Source organism: Mesoplodon densirostris, chromosome 1 (genome assembly GCF_025265405.1).
Source record: "Mesoplodon densirostris isolate mMesDen1 chromosome 1, mMesDen1 primary haplotype, whole genome shotgun sequence".
Classification (NCBI taxonomy): domain Eukaryota; kingdom Metazoa; phylum Chordata; class Mammalia; order Artiodactyla; family Ziphiidae; genus Mesoplodon; species Mesoplodon densirostris.
The window spans coordinates 148,207,987-148,230,905 of NC_082661.1; the positions used below are offsets into that span (position 1 = coordinate 148,207,987).

Below are 22,919 nucleotides of genomic sequence, written 5' to 3' on the forward strand. Positions count from 1 at the left end.
CTCTACCCTTTAGCTACCTAGTTTAGAAAGAAGGAAGTTGTAGAAGGTGGGAGGCATCAGTGATCTCGCTTCTCAGTTTTAATAATTTGAAACTATGACTCATTAGAGAATGGTGACTGATATTCTGCTTATCAGCACACAGTTGTGTTTACCTATGAATTACTGAGACACTAAGAATAGTAGCCAGAGAAATGAAGAGCCACCTGGCAGAACCAAACATATTGTGACCAGAAGAAAGATTATTCTGAGAGTTATCTAACTCTTTGACTTCTTTCATGCTTAGGGAATATTTCAAGTTTGCAGAAATGAAAAACAGCAGAAGCCTTCTGGAGGAGGATCAAAACTTTGATTTTCAAATTTGATGGCCAAAAATAAAGGCATTTTTATTTGGCCTCATGTCTAAATTATTAGTTAGAACTTTAAAAATGCCAGCTTTCCTAATAGTTGTTCCAAGAATCAGGTATTCCTTCTCCTCTCCAAGTGTCTCTTAGTGGTTAAAGTTCAGGGTTTCTAGGGACTTTGATCATCAGTCCTGCTAAACAAGGTAATGTCATCATCAAATCCTGGGGCTGAACATTCTACATTCTCTAGTAAGACGTATTTGTCTTCATTGCCATTCAGAGAGAGGACTTCTTTCTGAGTAGTGGATGTCAGATCACTCCAGGTAATGTCAGTGTTTTTAAAAGCATGTAGAAGGAAGATGCCATTGATAATGGTGAAGAACCCACTCAAAGTCCCAATGATATCTCCAGCATTCATGCCATACCATTCTTGGAATAAGATGGCGGAGCAAGTTACTACCATGGAAGTGAAGAACACATAATAAATGGGAGTCACAAGAGATGTATTAAAGGTGTCCAGTGCCTTGTTGAGATAGTTAATCTGTGTTGTCACTGAAAGCACGAGTACAGCCAGCAAAACAAAGACCAGGGGATGCTTATAAATAGGCTTCCATTCCAGTAGTTCCTTAATGGCAATTCCCAGGCCCTTGACAGAAGAAACTGAAAATGCTCCAATCAACGAACAGATTGAAATGTAGACCAATATATTGGTCTGTCCTTTCTTGGGAGCTACAATCAAAATCAGCACCAAGGAGATCACAGTTATGATCACAGCAAAGGAGATAAATCCTGTTAGGAGAAGAAAAGAATTAGACTTCAGAAAATGTTAATAGGATCAAATCTTTGTGAAATCTTGTTAGTCATGAGTTTAGGAGCCTAGGTGTTTTAGAAAGAGACGTGAAACTAAATAAAAAAACAGGAACAACAACAACATTTACTGCATGGCTCTCAATATTTCACAATGGACTTTCACAGACATATCATTTGAACCTCACAGACAACACTATGAGGTACAGCAGGTATTGTCTGATTGACTTTTTATTTTCAGAGGGAGAAAGATGTGAAAGTTTGGGTTGGAGTATAAGTCTTTTCCCTTTTCTATCCCCATCTCTTCCTTTCATTTTGTGGAGGGGAAGCATGGACACAAAAATAAGTTGTGTCACCTTTTCAGAAGACTTGTATTACTCAGTCAAACTGTACTGTACCTCAACCCACAACTAGGCTTTTAGGAATCCTATTACAATATTATTACCAATTCATTTGATGAGAAGAGAAAGTGGAGCAGAATTTGAGTAAGTGTTTCTTTTGGTTGAATCACAGACCTGGATCTCTCAATTTCATTTCCATTTCATGCAGAGAAGCGACTTCCTCTTCTTGTGGGGCATGGATAACCATCACAGTTGACCCCAGTATACTTAATATGCAGCCTATTTTGCCATGAATGTTCAAGTGCTCATTTAAAAAATAGGAAGACAACAGTGCACTGTTGGAAGAAGAAAAAAAAATCACTCTTGTCCAGTTACCTTTGGATTCCATGGCAGCTCAGATGTCGCACTGTGGTGCGCACCAGTCTGTATCCCAATCAACTGATTGGAATATGCTATGTGACACTGAAAACCCTGGTTGGCTGGCTTCCTTCCTTTCTTCCTTCCCTCCCTCCCTCCCTTCCTTCCTTTCTGTGTGTGAAGTTTGTTATATATTACTAAATTTGTATCTAGAAAAATACAAGTAATTAATCAAGTCTGCTTAATTGCTTTTATAGTTAAAAAGTTATAATAGGCATTCTATACACCTGTAATCTTCCCTGACCTTCTAAGAGGTCCCACTCAATTCATTTTGAATTTCCCCATTTTCTCCTGTAAAGCCAAACAAAATGGAAGAACCTTTACATCTTACTGGCATGACACATTTAAAACATGTGTGCTCATGAAAGCTTCAAAGAAAGATATATACCTAAAGAAGGATTACTCTGCTCAGGGCCAATATTTACCTGGTACACACAAGTACAACCATATGGGTTGTCAAAATATTAAAATATTTCCTTACTGGCTGCTATTGCTCTGATACTTTCACCTATTCACTGCTCCCACTACCTTGTTGCCATGGCCTCAGGAAGTTCTAGGTTGGCACCACCATGGACACAGATTACGCCATCCTGCTGCTCAACCAGTAGGTCCACTGTGGCCCCTTCTCCTGATGCCCTGGCACTCCCACCAGGGCATTATCAGTATCCATTTGCACCCAAGACTATGGTCAATTACCAGGTGCTTTCTCAGAGTCACCCTCATGTGGCCACTGATGAGGACTGCAGCCTCAGCAAAAAGTGCTACTACCGATATCTACCATTCACTAGTAGCCAGTGTTCTAGTGCTTTCTGTATGGACTCACTCACTTCTCACAACAATCCTACAAAGAAGGTGAAAAGAAGTGGGTAGGCTTAGTCATAAGCTTTCTTCTAGAGGTTGGTAATGAATGGAGATAAAAGGAAAAGAAAAAGACAACAAACAAAACAGTTGCTTAGTTACAAAATAAAAGAGTTCATGGGCTCATGGAACACATTCATTTGGAATCATAATAAAGACCAACTCAGAAATATTAGACCCACTTTTTATTGACAGGAAAATGATTCCTGTTTCCAGTACTAAAAGAAACTAAGATATATCCAAACAGAAGTATCCAGCAGACAATGCAAGAGTTTTAGTGAAAGTTGAAATTTAACCCGAACACTATGCTTTTTAAAGTCCTCTGACAACTACACTCATTAGCCACTATGACAAAAGAAAGCATTAAAAGGGCTGCGGCAATTTGTTCAGGTGAGAGGGGAAAAAAATCTGCTTGGCTCCACTGAATCGTCACAAATAAAACACACATTTACTTTGTGTTTTGCGGGAAGACCATCTACTTCCTATTTCTCCTTCTATTTATTGTATAGTCTTCTCACATTATTTTTGTGATTTTCAAAATTATGTTTTGAGGTATGCTTAGTAATCTGTTTCTTGTGGGTTAAGTTTATCATGGTATTAAAATCCCTCAGAAGCCAAGTTCCTTACTGTTCACGTACCTTATGAGAACACTCAGAGCGCCCAGTGGGGTGACCAAGGTGGCAGGTGCAAAAGCATAAGCTGCAAAATTCGCAGCCTCGCCTGCTCCCACTGGAAAGCAAGCAGCAGTATTAATACAAAAGATAGGCTTATTTATCCTATGAGAAAAACAACTGACACATGCAAAGCAGTAGTCTTTTATCCCCAAGACACTCATATATCTAATGAAAAGGAATAATTTAACTTCTTTTAGGGAAGGTTTGGTATTAAAAGGATAAACTGTAATTACCTGGTGATACAAACTCAGTTAATGCAAAAAGTGGCGACAGAGGAATATCTATTTTAAATGACCTTCAATAAAGCTTTTAGTTACTTTAGAACCAGACACATATTTGGTCACTCTGATGAAATCTAGAAGAGGTAGCTTTGGAGTAAGTAAGTAAGAATGATTGTTTGCTCAAGAATACATACTGCTATGCAAATTAACAATAAAGCAGTTTGTAAAATTAGAATGCTTTCTAGAGATGTACAGTCTAGGCAGGGGATAGGCAGAGATGCCTACCACGGGCCTGTGTAGTCAGGCACCTCTGGATTGCAGATGATCTACAAGTAAGTAACAGTATCTCAGTAGCTCAAGGATATCCAAGCAGCTCTTTGAAAGTCCTAACAACATGCTCCTGGAATCCTTATCTGAGGAACTCCAGGCTTCCATAAGATAGTGTGATGCAATTAACTTCTAGAGTGAGGGAAAATCTTTCTAAGAGTTGGGCCCTTGAATTGGGGCCAAATTATTCTCATGGGTCACAACTGAATGCTTGCCCATAGAATGCAGTATTTCACGCTGTAAACTGTGCCAAGCAGACACACTGTAGAGAGAGATCCTGGGACAGATAAAAGACACCAGCACCCATTTTCTTTTTCCCTCTGGCTGCTATCCACTCCACCCACCAAGCCCGACCCCAGCCCCAGCCAAATCTACAGGAGTAATCAGCTTTAAAATATCATAAAACAAATAGAAACGTACAGAATGGTAGGAGACTGGTCTCTTAAGAGCAACAGTGGTAGTTTTCTCCGAATAGTAAGTAATGAAATAAAATTCATATTTTATGGCAAGATGAGAAAAATTTTTTAATAATTTTTTTTGGCCCATTTGGGCCTCCTCCCTCCCCTTTAGTGTGTGTTGTGCGTCTGCATTAACCAGACCTCCTTAGGAGATAGCCTTCCTTCTTAATCTCATAAGGGCCCACTACTCTCTTTGTAAGTGCAGCTCTGGATTGTGTAAACTGTCCATTAGATGGCACTTAATGCCCCCTGTCTCAAGAACTTATAACTGTGCTTTGATCTCTAACAGGCAGAGAAGTTCTGTTTCTGAGAGGCTGTTCCCAGGTTATAATCCTCAGTTCGGTGCGAATAAAATTTTCCATTTTTTTCTTAGATGGACTGATTATTTTTTTTTCATCGACATGTTTTCTTGAATACTTCATTATTTATATTTTTATCATTATAGACAGCTTTCCAGGAAAATACTGATTTCATAATTAAAGTACTGTATGTTTGTCACTAGATAAAATCTCTGATGTTGAAGACTTGTGCTTTTCACTCTTTAATACTGGCAGAAACTTTGTGCATGGTGAGACTAAAATTACAAACATAGCCATATAATATTCTCCTTCTAATTTCATTCTATTTTGTGGGTAGAGGGTGGAGAGATACGACAGACAGAGAGAGAGAGAAAAGGAGAAAGAATCATCCAAATATTTATTTGGAATCTTCCCAGCACAGTCCCTGATAACATTTACTCAAATGAAGTAAGAAAACAGATGTGAAAACACCTTAAAAGCTGAAAAAGCTATACAAATTTAAATTATTTTTATTCACCATCCTCTAAGCAGATAGGGTATGGGATCCCCGGAGAAAAGAACCAGATATAGCTTTTTGACATAAGAGAAGCCATTTTAGGACTAAGCCTTTTTTTGATCTAAGCCTGGCCACAATGCTTGCCCTCGAACAGGTCTCAGTAATTAATGATCTTAAGGGAACAAAAGAACAAACTGTTATCAGGCAAGAGAAGTAACAACAGCAAAGATGATAAATCAGTTGTAAAGACTCCCAGTTCTGTTTCAATGGTAAAGATTAGCCTGAAGTACTTCCTTGAGCTATTTTGCAGAATTTAAGTCCCCTCAACCACCAGATCAACTTGAACCCAAGGGATGATGATGTTGACCTTTTCTTTTTTTCTTAATTGAACCATGGTGCTTCCCCAGCATATATAACACTTATTTTTTAGAAGTTGTTTTTTTTAAGGTATTATAATTATTATTAAATTTTTTAAAATTTATTTTTGGCTGTGTGGGGTCTTCGTTGCCATGTGCGGGCTTTCTCTAATTGCGGCGGGCGGGTGCTACTCTTCGTTGCAGTGCACGGGCTTCTTGGTGGCTTCTCTTGTTGCGGAGCATGGGCTCTTGGTGCGCAGGCTTCAGTAGTTGCAGCACGTGGGCTCAGTAGTTGTGGCATGCGGGCCCTAGAGCACACAGGCTTCAGTAGATGCAGCGTGTGGGCTTAGTAGTTGGCGGTGTGTGGGCTCTAGGGCACGCGGGCTTCAGTAGTTGTGGCTTGCAGGCTCTAGAGTGCAGGTTCAGTAGTTGTGGCGCATGAGCTTAGTTACTCCGTGGCATGTGGGTTCTTCCTGGACCAGGGCTCGAACCCATGTCCCCTGCATTGGCCGGCGGATTCTTAACCACTGCACCACCAGGGAGGTCCCGATGTTGACCTTTTCTGACCCTTGTGACTTCCATCAGTTAATGCTTGGATTTTGTCAACCTCTGCCCCAATTCTATGCTGAATTCTCCTCTGCTCAAGCCCCTTCATGAATATGCATGTACTTTTAGCTTAAAACTTTCCTAATTTTGCTGTTCGGGAAGACACTGCTTTGGGAAAGATCCCCAGTGTTCCCCTTACTTGCTGCAAGTAATAAATCCTTCCTTCTCCCAATCTCTGACTTGGTTGTGTCTTTTGACACCCATCAAGAGATGAACCCAGTTTTCAGGTAACAAGCCTTTTAGATACCACCATTTATGAAAGAAAAGTTACCCAATTCTTTCTTGTAACAAGATCTCAAAAATACTGAAATGTCTTACTTAGTACAAGAAAATCAATGGAAGTTTTAAGGCTTTTGGCTGCAGAGATGGCTGGAAGTAGTGTGAAACTACAATTTATGAGGTCCTTTCCCTGGAAGTTTTAGGCTTGGGATTTGAGAAAGTTCAGAGGAGTTAGGAGGGAGATATAAATCTGCAAAAGTGCCTGAGGGTGACACACTGTCTTCTTACTGGACATCATATTAGCGTTTAGAAAGTGTTTTCACCTCATACAGGGTCTCATTTAATCCTCAGGGCAAGTCTAGGCGGAAGGAGAGTGCTGGCAACCTTCATCTTCTCTCCATTTGTTCAGAGCTAAGCAGTCCAAGGGGATTTTCATTTATCCATATTTTGGTCCTGGCCAGGAAAGTGTACCTACTCTATGCAGCGAGAACAGTCGCATATTGAATTAGGATCTGGGAAAATGTGGGAGGGAAGCATTTTCCTCAATTGTTATGGGAAATAAAATACAAGAGAAGGAGAAGTTTGTGATAAAATATAAGATTTCAGACAATAACTTTTTTACTTGCATTCCAAAACAGTATTGAGAATGTGGAGGTGGGAGGAAGAAAGAGTAAAACTTAACTCTAAATATACATGTGATTTATTTTATATGTAAGACATTATGCCCACACAAAAATTTCTAGACTTAAGTGACATCCTTACTACTTAGATAAATTAATCAATTTGAACAATTGCACACACTTTATCATTTTACAAGCAAACACTATTCTCGGCATTAAGGACTTACTTGAGAGTAATCCTGCCCACCAGAGCCATTCCTTGAGGTAAGAATATCCACCTTGTCCTAGGAAAATGATACAAATAGAAATTAAGTTCTAAAGTGGAGGAAGAGGGTTTGAGGAATTAACTTCTACAAAAGGTACCGGAGTATGGTTGGAAAACACAAGGCTTAAGGCCTAGTCATTATATCTCATCTTTAGCTTTACTTGGTCATTTCCAGTAAATCTTCCATTTAGAAATCTTCTAAAGCTTTCTTTATATTGCCTTTGATTTCTACACAAAGTCAGTTTTTTCATTTGCAGGAAAATTTTATTTAGTCATCAGGTTTACTACTGTCTACTGAAAAGAAATGCACAACCTGAAAGTTGAGAATTATGCTTTATTCGGTGGACTTGCTGAGGACTTAAGCCCAGGAGGCAGCCTCTCAGACAGCTCTGAGTGACTGCCCTGAATAAGTAAGGGAGGAGCCAGGATATATAGGAGTTTTTGCAAAAACAACAAACAAACAAAACAGGTAGTTGGAACATCGAAAGATTACCGTTAATTAAAGAAAATGAATTTAGCACTTTTCTCTGTATGGGAAGATGCAAGAGTCTGGGCTCATTGAAATCATTCCTTTGATATGCACCTTAACTATCTAGGGCCAGCATCCTGTTTTCTCCATCCTGAACGCCCTCAGGGTGCACTGTCTGCTGGTGGCTGCAGTGGCTAATGGCTTGATGCTGGCAACACCCTTTGTTTACTGATATGGCAGGTTATATTCTTGTCCACACAGTATTTATGCCATTCAGATGTGGACGTGGAGTATTATAAGCCCTAAATACTTTGTTTCAGCCACAGTTAAAAAATTAAAGACAGAAAACCATAAATCATAAATTAGCTTGGTACCTAAGGCGGACTTTAAAGGGATGAAGATGGTTGACATAAGAGCTTTTGAGATTTTGGGTAGTCAATGAGAGAATAGCCAGCATTAGCCAGCTGGATTCTACTTATTCTCTACCTTGGCACATGAAATTGAATTTGTCTAGTCTACTGAAAAGGACAAAAACCTTTCCTAAGATATTCAGAGTTATCTTCCCACTCTGTAATTTGTGAGCTTAAGTCATTGTTATGATTGTTTTAGAAATTGCAATTTTCTCACCAATTTTAATATACTTAATGCTGTGAACTTGACCTACCCGATTTTGTTATAGTTAAACTAAAAAGGATATATTAGCTGTGAGGATTATGTTGCAAAGCAGTTAACCATGTTAATTTATGATTTTCTCCTTACAAAATTTGCAAATAACCAAATTGGAAAATTAAAATATGACTTCAAATGCTGTTTTTAAAAAACTTAATATCACAAATACTTTCTCAGCCCTTAATGATTGAATAGTCTAAAATCTGGTCTATTATATATTATTATTATTAATTTAACCTGTATGAGACCATATATATATAAATATATATATGTATGTATATATATGTGTTTGTTCTATGTCTGTAAGTCTGTTTCTCTTTTGTATATATATTCATTTGTATTATTTTGTAGATTCCACATCTAAGTGATTTCATATATTTGTCTTTGTCTGACTTACTTCACTTAGTGTAATATTCTCTAGGTTCATCCATGTTGCTGTAAATGGTAAGATTTCATTTATTTATTTATTTTTTTGCGGTATGTGGGCCTCTCACTGTTGTGGCCTCTCCCATTGCAGAGCACAGGCTCCGGACGCGCAGGCTCAGAGGCCATGGCTCACGGGCCCAGCCGCTCCGCGGCATGTGGGATCTTCCCGGACCGGGGCACGAACCCGTGTCCCCTGCATCGGCAGGCAGACTCTCAACCACTGCACCACCAGGGAAGCCCAGATTTCATTTATTTTTATGGCTGAGTAATATTCCATTGTATTTATATACCCCATCTTTTTAAGCCAATCATCTGTTGATGGGCACTTGGGTTGTTTTCGTGTCTTGGCTATTGTCAATAGCGCTGCTTTGAACATTGGGGTGCATGTATCTTTTCAAATTAGAGTTTTCATCTTTTTTGAAAATATGCCCAGGAGTGGGATTGCTGGATCATATAGTAGCTCTGTTTTTATTTAAGGAAACTCTATACTGTTTTCCACAGTGGCTGTACCAATTTACATTCCCACCAGCAGTGGAGGAGGTTTCCCTTTTCTCCACACCCTCTCCAGCATTTATTATTTGTAGACTTTTTTTGATGATAGCCATTCTGACCAGTGTGAGATGATACCTCATTGTAGTTTTGCTTTGCATTTCTCTGATAATTAGCAATGCTGAGCATCTTTTCATGTGCCTATTGGCCATCTGTATGTCTTATTTTAAGAAATGTCTATTTAGATCTTCTGTCCATTTTTTGATTGGGTTTTTTGATATTGAGTTGTACTAGCTATTTGTATATTTTGGATATTAACCCCTCATTGGCTACATCATTTGCAAATATTTTCTCCCATTACATAGGTTGTATTTTTAGTTTTTTGGTGGTTTCCTTTGCTGTGCAAAAGCTTTCAGTTTGATTAGGTCCTGTTTGTTTATTTTTGCTTTTATTTCTTTTGCTTTGGGAGACTGATCTAAAAATATTGCCACAATTTATGTCCAAGCATGTTTTGTCTATGTTCTCTTCTAGGAGTTTTATGGTGTAACATCTTATATTTAGCTCTTTCAACCATTTTGAGTTTATTTTTGTATATGGTGTGAGGAAATATTCTAATTTCATTGATTTATGTGTAGCTGTCCAGCTTTCCCAATGCCACTTGTTGAGGAAACTGTCCTTTCTCCATTGTATATTCTTGCTTCCTCTGTTGTAGATTAATTGACTGTAGGTGTGTGGGTTTACTTCTGGACTCTCTATTCTGTTCCACTGATCTATATATGTCTGTTTTTGTGCCAATACAACACTGTTTTGATTATAGTACTGTAGCTTCGTTCACTTCTTAAGACAAATTCCTAGAGGTAGAATTATTAGATTTTAAGATATTAACATTTTTAAGCTTTCCCAAATTGCTCTCAGGAAAGTTTGTACCCATTTATATTGCTTCCACCAATGTTTGAGAGGGCTATTTATTTCCCAAATTCCCTTACCAACATAGGGCATTATTTTTTAAAGAAAAACCAAATATTGTTAAAATAGTAGGTAAAACCCAGGAGTTCAGTGTTATATAGTTGGTATATCTTTGGGTACTAGTGAAGTAACATTTACTTAGGTATGCTTATTGGCCACTTACAATTCTTATTCTGTGAGTTCCTTGTTTATGTGTTTTGCCTTTTTTCTGTTAGGTACCTATCTTTTTCTTATCAACTATAGTCACTCTTTGTATACTGTGACTTAACTACCCTTTGTCATATAGTTTGAAAATTTTCCCCACATGTCATTTCCTTTTTAGTTTCAGTTAAAGGTGTTTCCATGTGGATTTTTTTTGGGGGGGGGTCAATCCAGATAGTCTCTTCCTTTATATAGAATTGTGTCTTCCTTTATCTTTATGCTTAGGAAGACTTTCTTTTAGGTTGTTTTTAAAAAATTATTTCATTTTACATTTAACTCTAAACTATGAGGAATCTATTCTACCAAATGGTATAAAGTAAAGCTCTCACATTTTTCTCCTCTAGTTTTTGCCAGTTGTCTCAGTACTTTTGATTGAATAATTAATGCTTTCTCCAGTGGATTGAAATGCCACTTTTAAAAATTGTATATTAAATTGCTGTATGTACTTATATAAGTTTTCAATTATCTTTTATTATTTTGTCTATCTTTGTTAATGCCAAACTGTTTTAATCAATGTCCCCTCAATAGTACTCTTTTATAAACTTGTTTGCACAATTCATAGCCGTTTATTTTCCCCTATGAACCTTAGAAAGATATTTAACTCTTTTAGGACATTATTCTTGATAAGAATGAATAGAAAATTCATGGTTAATGAAGGATAGCCAAGCGGAGCTACACAGCTTCTGAAATGTCACTACAAATAGTAACCTAACTCTACTGTAATCCGTTTACTGATTTGACAATACTTATTGGGTGCCAACCCTTATGCTACGGTACGTTACTGCTCTTGTGAATCTACTATCAATAAACAAGCCTGTTGACAACAAATAAACAATTAATGTACAATGACATATTATTCCAAGTACAATGAAGGAAACCCTTGGTGCAGTGATAGAGAATAGCAGGGGTAGAGGTGAGTGAAACCTCCCCAGAGAGGATGGTCGAGGAAGGCCTTTCTGCAGGGATGATAGTTTAGCTGAAGTCTGAAGGATGAGTCAGCCAAATGACAGGCAGAAGAGAGCTGCAGACAAAAGAAAAGACCTCGAGGTGGGAGAGAACTCGGTACATTCCAGAAGCCAGAGAAAAGCACACGATAGTGAAGGAGGCTGAAGATGAAGCTGGAGAGGTAGCACAGGCCATTTTAGGCAGCAGGTGAGGTAAGAGACTGTGCGAGGATGTTTGGATTTTACTCTGAGTGCAAAGAAAAGCCACTGATGTGTTTTAATCAGGGGAGTCGCCTGATCTGACTAAATCCTGGAATCTCAGACTAAGGCTATGAAAGAAGATCTCATCCCACACCCCAAACCTCTTGCATTTTAGTCTCACCCTAAAGGAGACACAACTGGCTCAATCCTGGAAACTGCTGAGAACAGTTGCTAAGAACAGGAATAGGGGCCAAGACAGAGACAGTGAAATGTTATTCCTGTAGCACCGTGGTCTTACAGTAGGATGATTTCTGCAGTTAGAAACTTGAATTCATTAGTTGCATCCATTTCTTACCAGCTCTAGTAACGCCCTTGTTGGCCAGTTGTAAGAGGCCCTTTTTTTTCAAGATGAAACTGGAGCCAATAAAAACACTGGAACTTATTGCCAGTACCAGGCCTACATACAGACTGTATTTGTTCTCTGCATTTGCAGAAATGCTCCAGTTGGTTATGCTGGAATTCAGGTCCCTGTAGAGGACAGGAGAAGCCAGCAGCTCTGACACACGTGTGATCTCACACCAAGCCTGGGAGGCATTCGGACAGATCAGAGACAGCACGTAGCCTGGAAAAGGGAAAGAGGGAAATGTCAACCGACGAAAGGGAGACACACTAATCTTTGCTTTCTTTCTCCAAGAAAGAGAAACTTGAGTGGGCGGTACTGACACACTGTTTTTTTTACTGCCCGATGGGCGGTCTCCAGCACATGGTCCACGGGCTCACAGACAGGTTCCGCTGGGCTCACACAGGTTCTTCAAAATGTCTGCAAAGTTGTTGAGTTGTTACCATGCAAACATGCGAGACTTCACATGAAAGTCTGTATTCCTCTCATAAAATGGAAGATCTAGCAGTACTCGGTTCTCTGCTCCAGCCAGCAGCAGCCTGCTGGAGCAGCATGGAGCTGTTCAGACCCAGCTTGGGCTCAGCGGTTCATCACAGCCCTACAACGTCCACTTCTCTCCTTCACGCCATCAGTGTGTCTCCGGGAAAGCAGCAGCATATGTGGCGACTGAAGATGGGAAAGGGCAGAGCAACCCTGTGGGTCTAGAAATCACCATGTTACAGGAAACTGAGCTATCCCACTTGGTGAGGTACGAATTGTGCATTTCAGAAAACATGTTTAAAAGCGGGTTTAGTTTTCTGGACCACTTTCCTAAAAAGAATAATTTTGCAGGTCTACTAACTCACTTCCTCCTTAAAAAAAACCAGAATCTAATAGACAAATGAATTAAATATGAGGAGGTTTTTTTTCTTTCCTGAATAGGATTCAAAGAAGCATGTAAATCCACTGAACCAGACCCATTATTATAAGTGCCTTTCTTTTTTTTTTTTTTGAGACTAAATACTAAAACACAGAATGAAAACATTTTACACTAAGAACTTTTAATAATCTATTCTCCACTCAAAAAGCTGCAAACAAGGTGACACCGTGACTAGGTTTTCTGAACATCTTCTCAACTTTTTTTTCCATTTAAAAGGCATATTTCCCTAGCATGACTTACCTTAAACAAAAATGGGCAAAGAAAAATTAATCAACTACAATTTTAGAATTAAGTGAAAAAAGAAAATCAGTTTTACATCTCAAAAATCTTAAGAGGGCACATGAACAACTAAATGATGTCTTAGAAACAAAACTTTAAAAACAGGATCTATGCCTCCTGGGCAAAGCATTATGAAGTTATGTGAATTTTACCACATACACAGTTGAGAAACAACCGTAAAGTTCAGGTCTAGCAAAAGGTAAAGTAATTGAATTCAATCTTTTCGTGATTATCATTTCATTTATCTCTGTAATTTGAAAATGAACCAACTTTGATCCTGTGATACAGCATAAATTCTGGGACAAAACTTCTAAATATTCCGAAGAGAATTATATTACTTCAGGGATATTCTATGGTAACTGAGGAGTTGTTCAGGCTGGTTATTTTAGTAAGAATTGCTGCAAATTGTCACATAAGCTAGCATCTAGCAATCTGTCCCAGGCACTGTTCATCTCATCCACCCTCTAAGAGTGCAAAGTAATTTTTGGTAGTAAGAATTTCGATTACATGAATTCTTGGGAAGACATCTGACTTGACTGTCCAGTAAATTCCATGGCTGCATTAGTGTCACTTACTATGTAGTTAACATAACCATTCCAAAACGTTATCTCTGGAAACAGTGTGGGTGGACCTCATTCCAATCAAACAATATTCTTTCTGAGCTGTTGACACAGCAAAATGTTTCCAACATTTTAGGGGGTGTGGAGGCAGAAGGTGATAAGGGAGTGCAAATAATTTTTGTTGCCTTTTGTAAGTTCTCATTGTAAACGGACATTAATGTTGCAAGGTTTTTTTTTTAACTTTTAAAAAGTTTAAAAATTTTTTAAACTTAAAATTTTTTTTAACTTAAAAATTTTTTTAATTTTTTTTTTTGCTGCGTTGGGTCTTTGTAGCTGCACACAGGCTTTCTCTAGTTGCGGCGAGCGGGGGCTACTCTTAATTGTGGTGCGCGGGCTTCTCATTGCGGTGGCTTCATTTGTTGTGGAGCACGGGCTCTAGGCGCACAGACTTCAGTAGTTGTGGTGCTCAGGCTCAGAAGTTGTGGCTCGTGGGCTCTAGAGCTCAGGCTCAGTAGTTGTGGTACATGGGCTTAGTTGCTCCACGGCATGTGGGATCTTCCTGGACCAGGGATCGAACCTGTGTCCCCTGCATTGGCAGGCGGATTCTTAACCACTGAACCCCCAGGGAAGTCCCAATGCTGCAAGTTTTATGGCAGGAAAAAGTAATAAAAATCTTGTCTAGTTACTGACCTTAGACCTTAAATTGTTTTATGTTTGGGGAGCATATTAAGGAGGGAGCCCACAGCAGGTATGACTGAAGGAGGGAGTGACTGGCGGGTTGGTGGGTGTGGAGTGGTGCTGGGCAGGAGGGGAGAGATGGGTGAAGTAGAATGTGTGGGCAGGGACTTTGGAAGGTTTCAGAGGAATTAGAGATATCTCAAAATCAGAAGTGGCTTCTTATGATTCTAGTAAGCAAAGTAATTCTCCAGAGTTTAATCCAAACCTTATTCAACACAGAAAATTTATTACATTACTCATTTTTCATTTTATGATTTTTTTTTTTTTGGCCACATTGCCCGGGCTTGTGGGATCTTAGTTCCCTGACCAGGGATTGAACCCGAGCCCTCGTCACTGAAAGCTCGGAGTCCTAATCACTAGACCACCAGGGAATTCCCCTTTATTTTTCATTTTAATAGACACTGTCAATAGCCCTCTCAAGTGTCTGTACCAATTTACACTCCTGTCAGCAAACAGCATGATGTTGTAACTTCTTTGATGTTATTATATATTGTTCTAAATATTGAATAATTAAGATTTAGGAAATATGTGTCAGTTATAAAGAAAAAAATAATTCAATACACACCAATGTATCAACCACCGAATTTAAAAAAACAACTTGGGAATTCCCTTGCGGTCCCGTGGTTAGGGCTCAGCGCTTTCACTGATGGTGGAACTAAGATTCCACAAGCCGTGTGGTTTCAACTATCCTGATTTTCTGTCTAATATTCCTTTTCTTTAAAAAAATGATTTCCCCTATAAAATTATATCTTTAAATAATAAAGTGTTTCGTTTGCCTCTTTTTGCACCTTCTAAAAATGTAATCATATAGTATGTATTTTTTGGTGACTTGCTTGTTTTTGAGATTTATCAATCTTGATGTTCTGGCTGTAAGGTTTGGTTTTTTCCCCACAGTTCTATAGAATTCCACTGCCTGACTATCTCACCATTAATTTTTCTATTTTATAGTTGGTGGACATTGGATAATTTGCAGTGTTTTTGCTTTTACAAACAGTGATGCTAATTTTCTCAATTATGTTAAACCAAATGAAATTGATGATATTTGACAATTTTTGACCCTACATAAATAGCAGTTTCATATGATTCAACTTAATATGTATCTTCTATATACAGGTGTGAATGTTTCCTTACAGACACACACAACTTAAAAATTTTAAAACAAAGTTAAATTTTCTATAGGATTATATGCCTTTTCCCACCTTTAGCTCCATTACAAATTATCTATAATCTTGGGCAAGTTGAGTCATCACTCTTGGTTTCAGTTTCTTCATCTCTAAAATGAAGGAGTTGGACTTGATGATTCTAAAGACCCCTTCCTTAATTTTGTGGTTTCATCATAAGCTATCTTGGTTCCCAGAGTAATTTACTTATAATCCTGGTAGCTCATAAATACTGCTGATGGACCAGCTCTAAATTCATAGGCACTTGTAGCTGGAAGACATTTTAAAGAAACTGATGCCAAGATATTAAGTGACTTGCCAAAGTCATGTAACTGCTCAAACAAGGCCAGGTAATGCAATTCCCAGGCTACTATTCTTTCTATTTCAGAAAAGTAAAAACATAAAGTACAAATAAAGTCAGTTAAAATTTATTATTGTTTATACAAAGATGAAATGCTTTAATTTTTTTCAAGTCCTGTTTGACTATAGAGAATAATAATATATATTGTCCAATTATTACATGGAATAGGGTATCTTGGTTTCTGAGAAATCAGTGACTGCATAAAACTACATTTTTAATCATTGCAAGATATTTCCAATTTGAGAAAATCATTGTCTCACCATCCATTCTACTGGGTTAGTTTGGATTATTATTCAGCAATTAGTCACTTCCTTAACCCTCCCGACAAGGGCAGAGTATCTTCCCTTGATGTCAACTGGGAGTGAATTGGTGGCCAATGGGACATCAGCAGAGGTGATATAAGGAGAGGGTTCAAATGTACTTAACGTGGTTGGGTCTACCACCTTGTATTATGGTTGGCTTTACTCTCTTGCACCTCTGTACTTTTCAGGAATAGAGCTTCCCTGAGCAGCTGCTGCCCCTTCAGCTTGATCCCAGAATGAAAACATATGGAGCAGACCTAAGCTCATCCCACATAAAGGAGCCAAACCCAGGTGGGTATGTAGCCTGATGCAGAGACACCCAGGTGTACCCGGTCTAGATTAGTCAACCATCAGCTGGCCTACAGACACATAAGCAAGAATATATGATTGTTGCTTTCAGCCTTTGGGTTTTGTGTTGTGTGTTATACAGCAATAGGTGACTGATACACCTGCCTATTTATATTAGCAAAGGAAAGAGTGAATGACATCTCTCATGTCTCCTACAATTTGTTCTCCAAATATCAGCCAGTGTGAATCAGTTACATCACTCCCCTGCTTAATTTCCCATGATTTTTCATGGCAGTTATAACAAAGTCTAAATTCCTAATCCCAGACTTTAAAAAAGCTTTACGTGCTCTAAAGCTTGCTCACCTCTGACATTACATTGCATTACTCTTTCTCTCTTTCTCATTCTCTGAAAAAACACTGGTCATCTTTTCATTCTTTGATTCAATATATATTTATTGAGTATCTATTATCTGTCAGGCATTTTCTAGAAGCTGGGGTTACAACAGTGAGTAAAATCAAATTCCTGCTCTATTACATTCATTCTAATGGGGGAAAATAAACAAGTGAACTAATAACTACAGAATATGTTGAGTGCCATGGAAAGCAGTAAAAGCAGCATAAAGGAGTTTTTTTTTTTTTTTTTTTTTAAACAGCATTGAATGGAAAAACCTCTCTGCTAAGGGTAAATGCAAACACACAGACTTGGGAATTTGCTTGAGGGGGTGGGAGGAACTGCACCAGCCAGGCTGGCTGGTGAGAGAAGGGAGATGGTATGAGATGAGGTCAGAGTAGCAGGGGACAAGCTCAGGTGAAATGAGCTTTTAGATAAGTAGGTCCAATCTTGTCATTCCTCCTTGCAAAATTCTGTAATGGCTTCCCTTTTCATTCAGAAAAAATCCCAAATCCCCACCACAGTCTACAAGGGCCTACAGAATCCTGGCCTCCAGCGTTCTCTGTAACCTCATTCCCTAATTTTTTCCCCTCTTCCTTTCATAGGCTAAATTCCTTCTCACCTTAAAGCTTTTAAGTAGCCTTTACTTGTTAGGTAGTGCTAGTAGTGGCTGGCATGCCTAACTCCTTCTCTTCACTGAGCTCTCACTTCCTTAGAAAGGCCTTCTCTGCCTTTCCAATCTAAAGGAATTTCTCACTTTCCATCATACAATTTAATACTGCCAACCAAACAGACTTCCTCTTACAGCTTAATTATGGCTTTGTAACAACATCGTATATCCATATATCAATTTTATTTATTCATCCAACAAATCAGTTGTTGAACACCTGCCATGCAAGGCACCATGTTAGGTATACATTCATGCAACACTTAACAAATTGTTATTGAGCACTTCCTGTGTGTCAGGGTCTTGTTCTAAGAACTGGTGAGACAGTGATCAACAAGACAGGTAAGCAGGTCTCTGTTCTCATGGAAACTGACAATTTTAGTGAGAAAACGAACAGAAAAACAGGAATAAGGGGAGTAGAATAGGAATGAGAAATAATTTAGAGCAAATTTGGAGCAGATAAGAATGAGAAATAAGTTTGAGTAAATTTGGAAATCAAGCAGATATATCTACATATGAACTCTGATAGGGCTGGGCAGGAAGCACATTATTTCAAGTAACCCAAATAAATTTGAGCAGATACTGCTGATTTTTTTAAAAGTTAAAAATTTGTATCTCTAAACAAGATTGTCCCACTATCAGTGTGTTTGGAGGTCAAATACTCTATGAGGACTGTTGACCATCAGATTTCCTACATAAACTGCTGCAAGTAATAACATATTGCTTTCTGAACAACCTTTAGTGAAGAATTTTTAATACCTTAAAGCACTTGAATTTCACCACTTAGGAAATCTACAGAAGGCTGAAAAAACAACTTCTGCTTTAAATCTTCTTGTAAAAATCTGGAGAAAATCTTTTTTAGTGTAACATAAAAGAAGCTATATTTTACATAGAAAATGCAGCTTGTCCTGCTGATAAAAGTTATGTTCATTTGGTGGAATTTTGAGAAATGTTTATAATATGGATTTTTTTTTAAAGAGTAAAATCTCAGAATCATTAATGTATACCACTGCATCCAAGAGGCCAGAGAATGGGGATGGACACCTACAGAAAAAAACAAAGGCTCAAATAATTTTGTGCTTGGTTGGATTGCTAATTATGAAAACCAATTATCTGGGCCTCTAGACCCAGACTGTCTAGGACCAGATTGTCTTGCAAATCCCTCTATTCTAGAACTTAGGCCAATGTCTGGCACATGGGACTCTTGTCATTTGAATAAATGAACAAATGAAAAATGGAGCCTTTACTCCATGTCGGGCTCTGAAGTGTGTGCTTCATGTGTAATCCCATCTGCATCTATTCCTCAAACTCTAAACTGTAGGAATTATTCCCAATTTACAGCTGAAGAAAGACTTAAGGAGGTTGTCATAGCTGATAAGAGTGTCTGGTGCCAAAGCCTAATCTCTTCCCACTACTGATAAGAAGGATTCTGATTTCCCTCAAGTCTTTCCCACTAGCATCCCACCTAATTAATTACCACAGTTAATTAACCCCAGGTATTAAGCATGGAGCTTGAATATTTCTTGTTGGAACTTAATGCATGAGCAAAGCCAGGAAAATCATCCCTAAATTCAAACAAGCGGATGTAATTCACACATCCTCTTTACTTACTTACAGATCATTGGGTAAACAAGGGTGGACGTGTTAGTAACAGTCTGACTTACTAGTTTAGGAATTCTTTTTTTTTTTTTTTTTTTTTTTTTTTTTGCGGTATGCGGGCCTCTCACTGCTGTGGCCTCTCCCGTTGCGGAGCACAGGCTCCGGACGCGCAGGCTCAGCGGCCATGGCTCACGGGCCATGGCTTACGGGCCCAGCCGCTCCGCGGCATGTGGGATCTTCCCGGACCAGAGCACGAACCCGTGTCCCCTGCATCGGCAGGCGGACTCTCAACTACTGCGCCACCAGGGAAGCCCTAGGAATTCTTTAGACAAAGAATGACTGACTGTCTAGGAAATAATTCTAGATCCAGCTGCCTTAGTAACCGCGTCCAAAACCTCAACTTCTGAATAGTTTGTGAATTGTTCAGGCATTTTTCTCTTTCTTTGTGTCCCTTCTTTCTCTTGGTGGCACAGTTTTGACTGGTTCACTGCCTTTTCCCACCTTAAAACAACAACTCTCTGCATCAAGGAATAAGCTGGGAGAGCCAAGAGAAGAGAAAACCGGGGAAGTTGCCAATTTTGTAAAGATAGTTCTTGCCACGCCTCTCTCTGCCCGCTCCCTCTTTACATCCTTACCGGGTAAAATAGAAATCTGCTTTTCTCTGGACTCTGTAAAAATTGAAAGCTGTCATTTCATATGATACACACTGCCCACCCGCGCCCACTCTCCGCCGCCTCAGCCGTGCCCCTACTTTTACCCGGACTCACGCGCGCCTTTGGTATTGAGACTGTAGAAAGCCTGCGAGTGTTGTAAACACCTGGCACAGGGCAAGGGGTGGCGCCCTAAGAGTTTACAGGACGCAGGTGGCGGCTTAAACCGCAGACTAGAAAGCAGTGAGAAACCTACAAATGAGTGCACCCAGTTCCCGGTCTCTTCCTCTGTCCTGCTCTCGCCTTAAGCAGCCAAGAAGTGACTTCACAGCGAGTCAGACGCGAGGCTACTGGGGTTGGAGGCGTTTTCATCAAAAAGGAAGAGGAGAGAGGTGGGCAGCCCAGGTTTGTCCAGAGCCCTCCCCCGGGGGGTGGGGTGGGGCGGGGGGTGGTCCAGGGCTCCTGACCCTGCACCGTGTTTGACCCTCGCCAAGCCAGCGCTGGACGCAAGACTGGACTCCCGTCCGGTCCGCGGGCATGCCCTCTGCCCACTGGGTGACGTCGACCACGGACTCTGGAAGTGAGTCCGAGTCAGTAGAAGCGTCTTTTTCAGATGAGACTTGAGAGTCTTCCTACAGCACCCTGATTACCCAGTCACGACACTCAGCTCTCCGTAATTTACATGGATCTGTCTTCCGGACTAGGGTGGGAGCCACGTATGTCTTGTTCGACTCAGGCATCCCCACAGAGTCTGGCATATTGTAGGAACCGATAAATACTTGTTAACCGGCTGACTGGCGGAATGACTGAATGAATAAATGCATGAATGAGCGCGTGAAGAGTCGGCGTATCCCTTTCTGGTCTCCACAAGTACCCGGGACCGCCCGCCGTTCTCATCGCCACCTGAACGCCAGATCCTCCGGCTCTGGGCAGACACTCACTCACCTTCTCGGCAGGGCTCTCCGGGTGGCAGCCTCACCTGTGCCCCCATGGCCCCCGACGAGGCTTCCCGGGCACAGAAGGTCGCTCCTCACCCACCTGTGCTTGTCCTCCGCATGGATCAGCGTTGGGGCGGAGCTGCGGGGTCTCGGACTGGTGCGCGCTGACTCCGGCCCCGGGCAGCCTCAGCCAATGGGGACGGCGGGGTGGGGCCTCCGCGCAAGCCCCACCCCCGAGGTCCGAGGCTTCGGTGCTCTTTCTCGCCGCGCTGGCTGCAGCTGCGGTCCAGGGTTAGTGGTGTGGCTGGTGGGAGCGCCGACCGCCACGCGGGACCACTGCGGGAGCCAAGTGGTACAGAAGCACAGACACACTTTACAGGGTAAAGGCGTCTCTCGGAGCGTGGAGGCCACCGAGCCAACTCCTTGGGAATTTAGCGGCGTAAAAGTCTGTGCTGAGGCCCCCTTCTGGCTTCTCCGGGTCGGGATGTCTCTTGCCTTTGGATTCTGAGCGCCCTGCTTTGTGTGTTTGCGGCTTTGTAGGGAAGTTGTAGCCACTGGGATTCTGCTCTGATTACCAAGCCCATTCTCAGGGCTTGACAATAGACTTTGCCGTTTTGTGCTAGTATCAGCTTCTCCTGCGGTCCCTCGGTTCCAAACTCTCGCCTTCCATACACCCCTTTCCTAAGTCATATAGTTGTTGCAATAAACCCTAAAGGAAAGGCAATGCTGAAACTGAAACGACTAATTCCTACCAAAAAATAGCTAATGTTTATGATATTCTTGCTTTACCGTGCATATGTAGGCACTTTATATGTATTAACTCATTATATCTCATAACATAGTCTATTAACCCCTAGTTTACAGATGAAAGATCAGAGGAAAAACGTGAGATTAAATAATTTAACCAACTATTCACTGGAAGACTTGGTAGCCGGTTATTATGCAACACGGTATAATTCCTGCTAAAACCCTCACCACAGGAATGGGGTGCCTCTCTGCTCTGGGGCTTCAGCACTGAAGGAAATACTCTTGTCTGCTTATCTTGCCTTTGCTCTAGATAATCATGAGCAGTGCTATTAACTTTGTTACCTAGGAGTTTCATAGCAGAGGCCTCAATCTTGCTTTTCTTGTTCTTAGGCTGAGTGAAGAGTTAAGATCAGTGAACAAAACAATACAAGGCACACACTTTCACAGGTGATTGGCTTCGTGGAGAAGGAATAGCATGGGAAGGGGAATAGGTGAAAGTTGGAAGGGAGGGAGATTTATGCCCAATTTGGATAACAAACCTTAAAGCTTAGATTTCTGTTTAAACGTTTGGTTTAGACATCAGACTTGAAAATTTTACCTTCATCAAAGATTGATAATGGGGCTTCCCTGGTGGCGCAGTAGTTGAGAGTCCGCCTGCCGATGCAGGGGACGCGGGTTCGTGCCCCGGTCCGGGAGGGTCCCGCATGCTGCGGGGCGGCTGGGCCCATGAGCCATGGCCGCTGAACCTGCGCGTCCGGAGCCTGTGCTCCGCAACAGGAGAGGCCACAGCAGTGAGAGGCCCGCGTACTGCAAAAAAAAAAAAAAAAAAAAAAAAAAAAAAAAAAAAGATTGGTGATGATTGTAGACAGTGATCCAAAGTATTTATTTATTACTTATTTATTTAACTGGCACATATATAACATTTATATGGGCAAACATTATTCTAAGCACTTTATAAATATTTGCTTTTAAAATTATCGTACTGATAGATATTATCGTTAATCCCCACTTTACAGATGAGGAAAGGGAGGCACATAGGGATTCAGTAACTTGCCTATGGACACATTGCTAGTAAGTTGTGGAGCTGGGATGTTAACTAAGGCTTCAGAGTCTGTGCTCTTAACCCATTTGCTAATTGGATATTTTAAAAAAAAACTAAAAATGTACCTTTGAGGTTTTTTTTTTTTTTTAATAAAAATCGAATTCTAGTTTCTTATTAAGGTCTGTCTTAGGTAGGAGGAACTTTTGTG

At 40.3% G+C, this 22,919-nt stretch overlaps 1 protein-coding gene across 1 annotated transcript; it reads right to left on the reverse strand.

Moving 5' to 3' along the window:
- Positions 1-70: 70 nt before the first annotated feature.
- On the reverse strand, positions 71-20,982 carry NIPAL1 (NIPA like domain containing 1). Its single transcript, XM_060091164.1, has 6 exons — positions 20,930-20,982; positions 12,026-12,292; positions 7,268-7,324; positions 3,403-3,493; positions 1,664-1,824; positions 71-1,130 (listed from the first exon to the last, which is right to left on the reverse strand). Exons 1-6 carry the CDS (start codon positions 20,973-20,975, stop codon positions 511-513), a joined length of 1,242 nt encoding a protein of 413 aa, XP_059947147.1. The 5' UTR covers positions 20,976-20,982; the 3' UTR covers positions 71-510.
- Positions 20,983-22,919: the final 1,937 nt, after the last annotated feature.

Coding starts and splice junctions, on each gene's coding strand:
- NIPAL1 (XM_060091164.1), bottom strand. CDS start 20,975: ATGGGGGCACAGGTGAGGCTGCCACCCGGAGAGCCCTGCCGAGAAG. Junction 3,494..7,267: donor GTGGGCAGGATTACTCTCAA/GTAAGTCCTTAA, acceptor CTTGCTTTCCAG/TGGGAGCAGGCGAGGCTGCG. Junction 1,131..1,663: donor AATGAAATTGAGAGATCCAG/GTCTGTGATTCA, acceptor TTCTCCTAACAG/GATTTATCTCCTTTGCTGTG.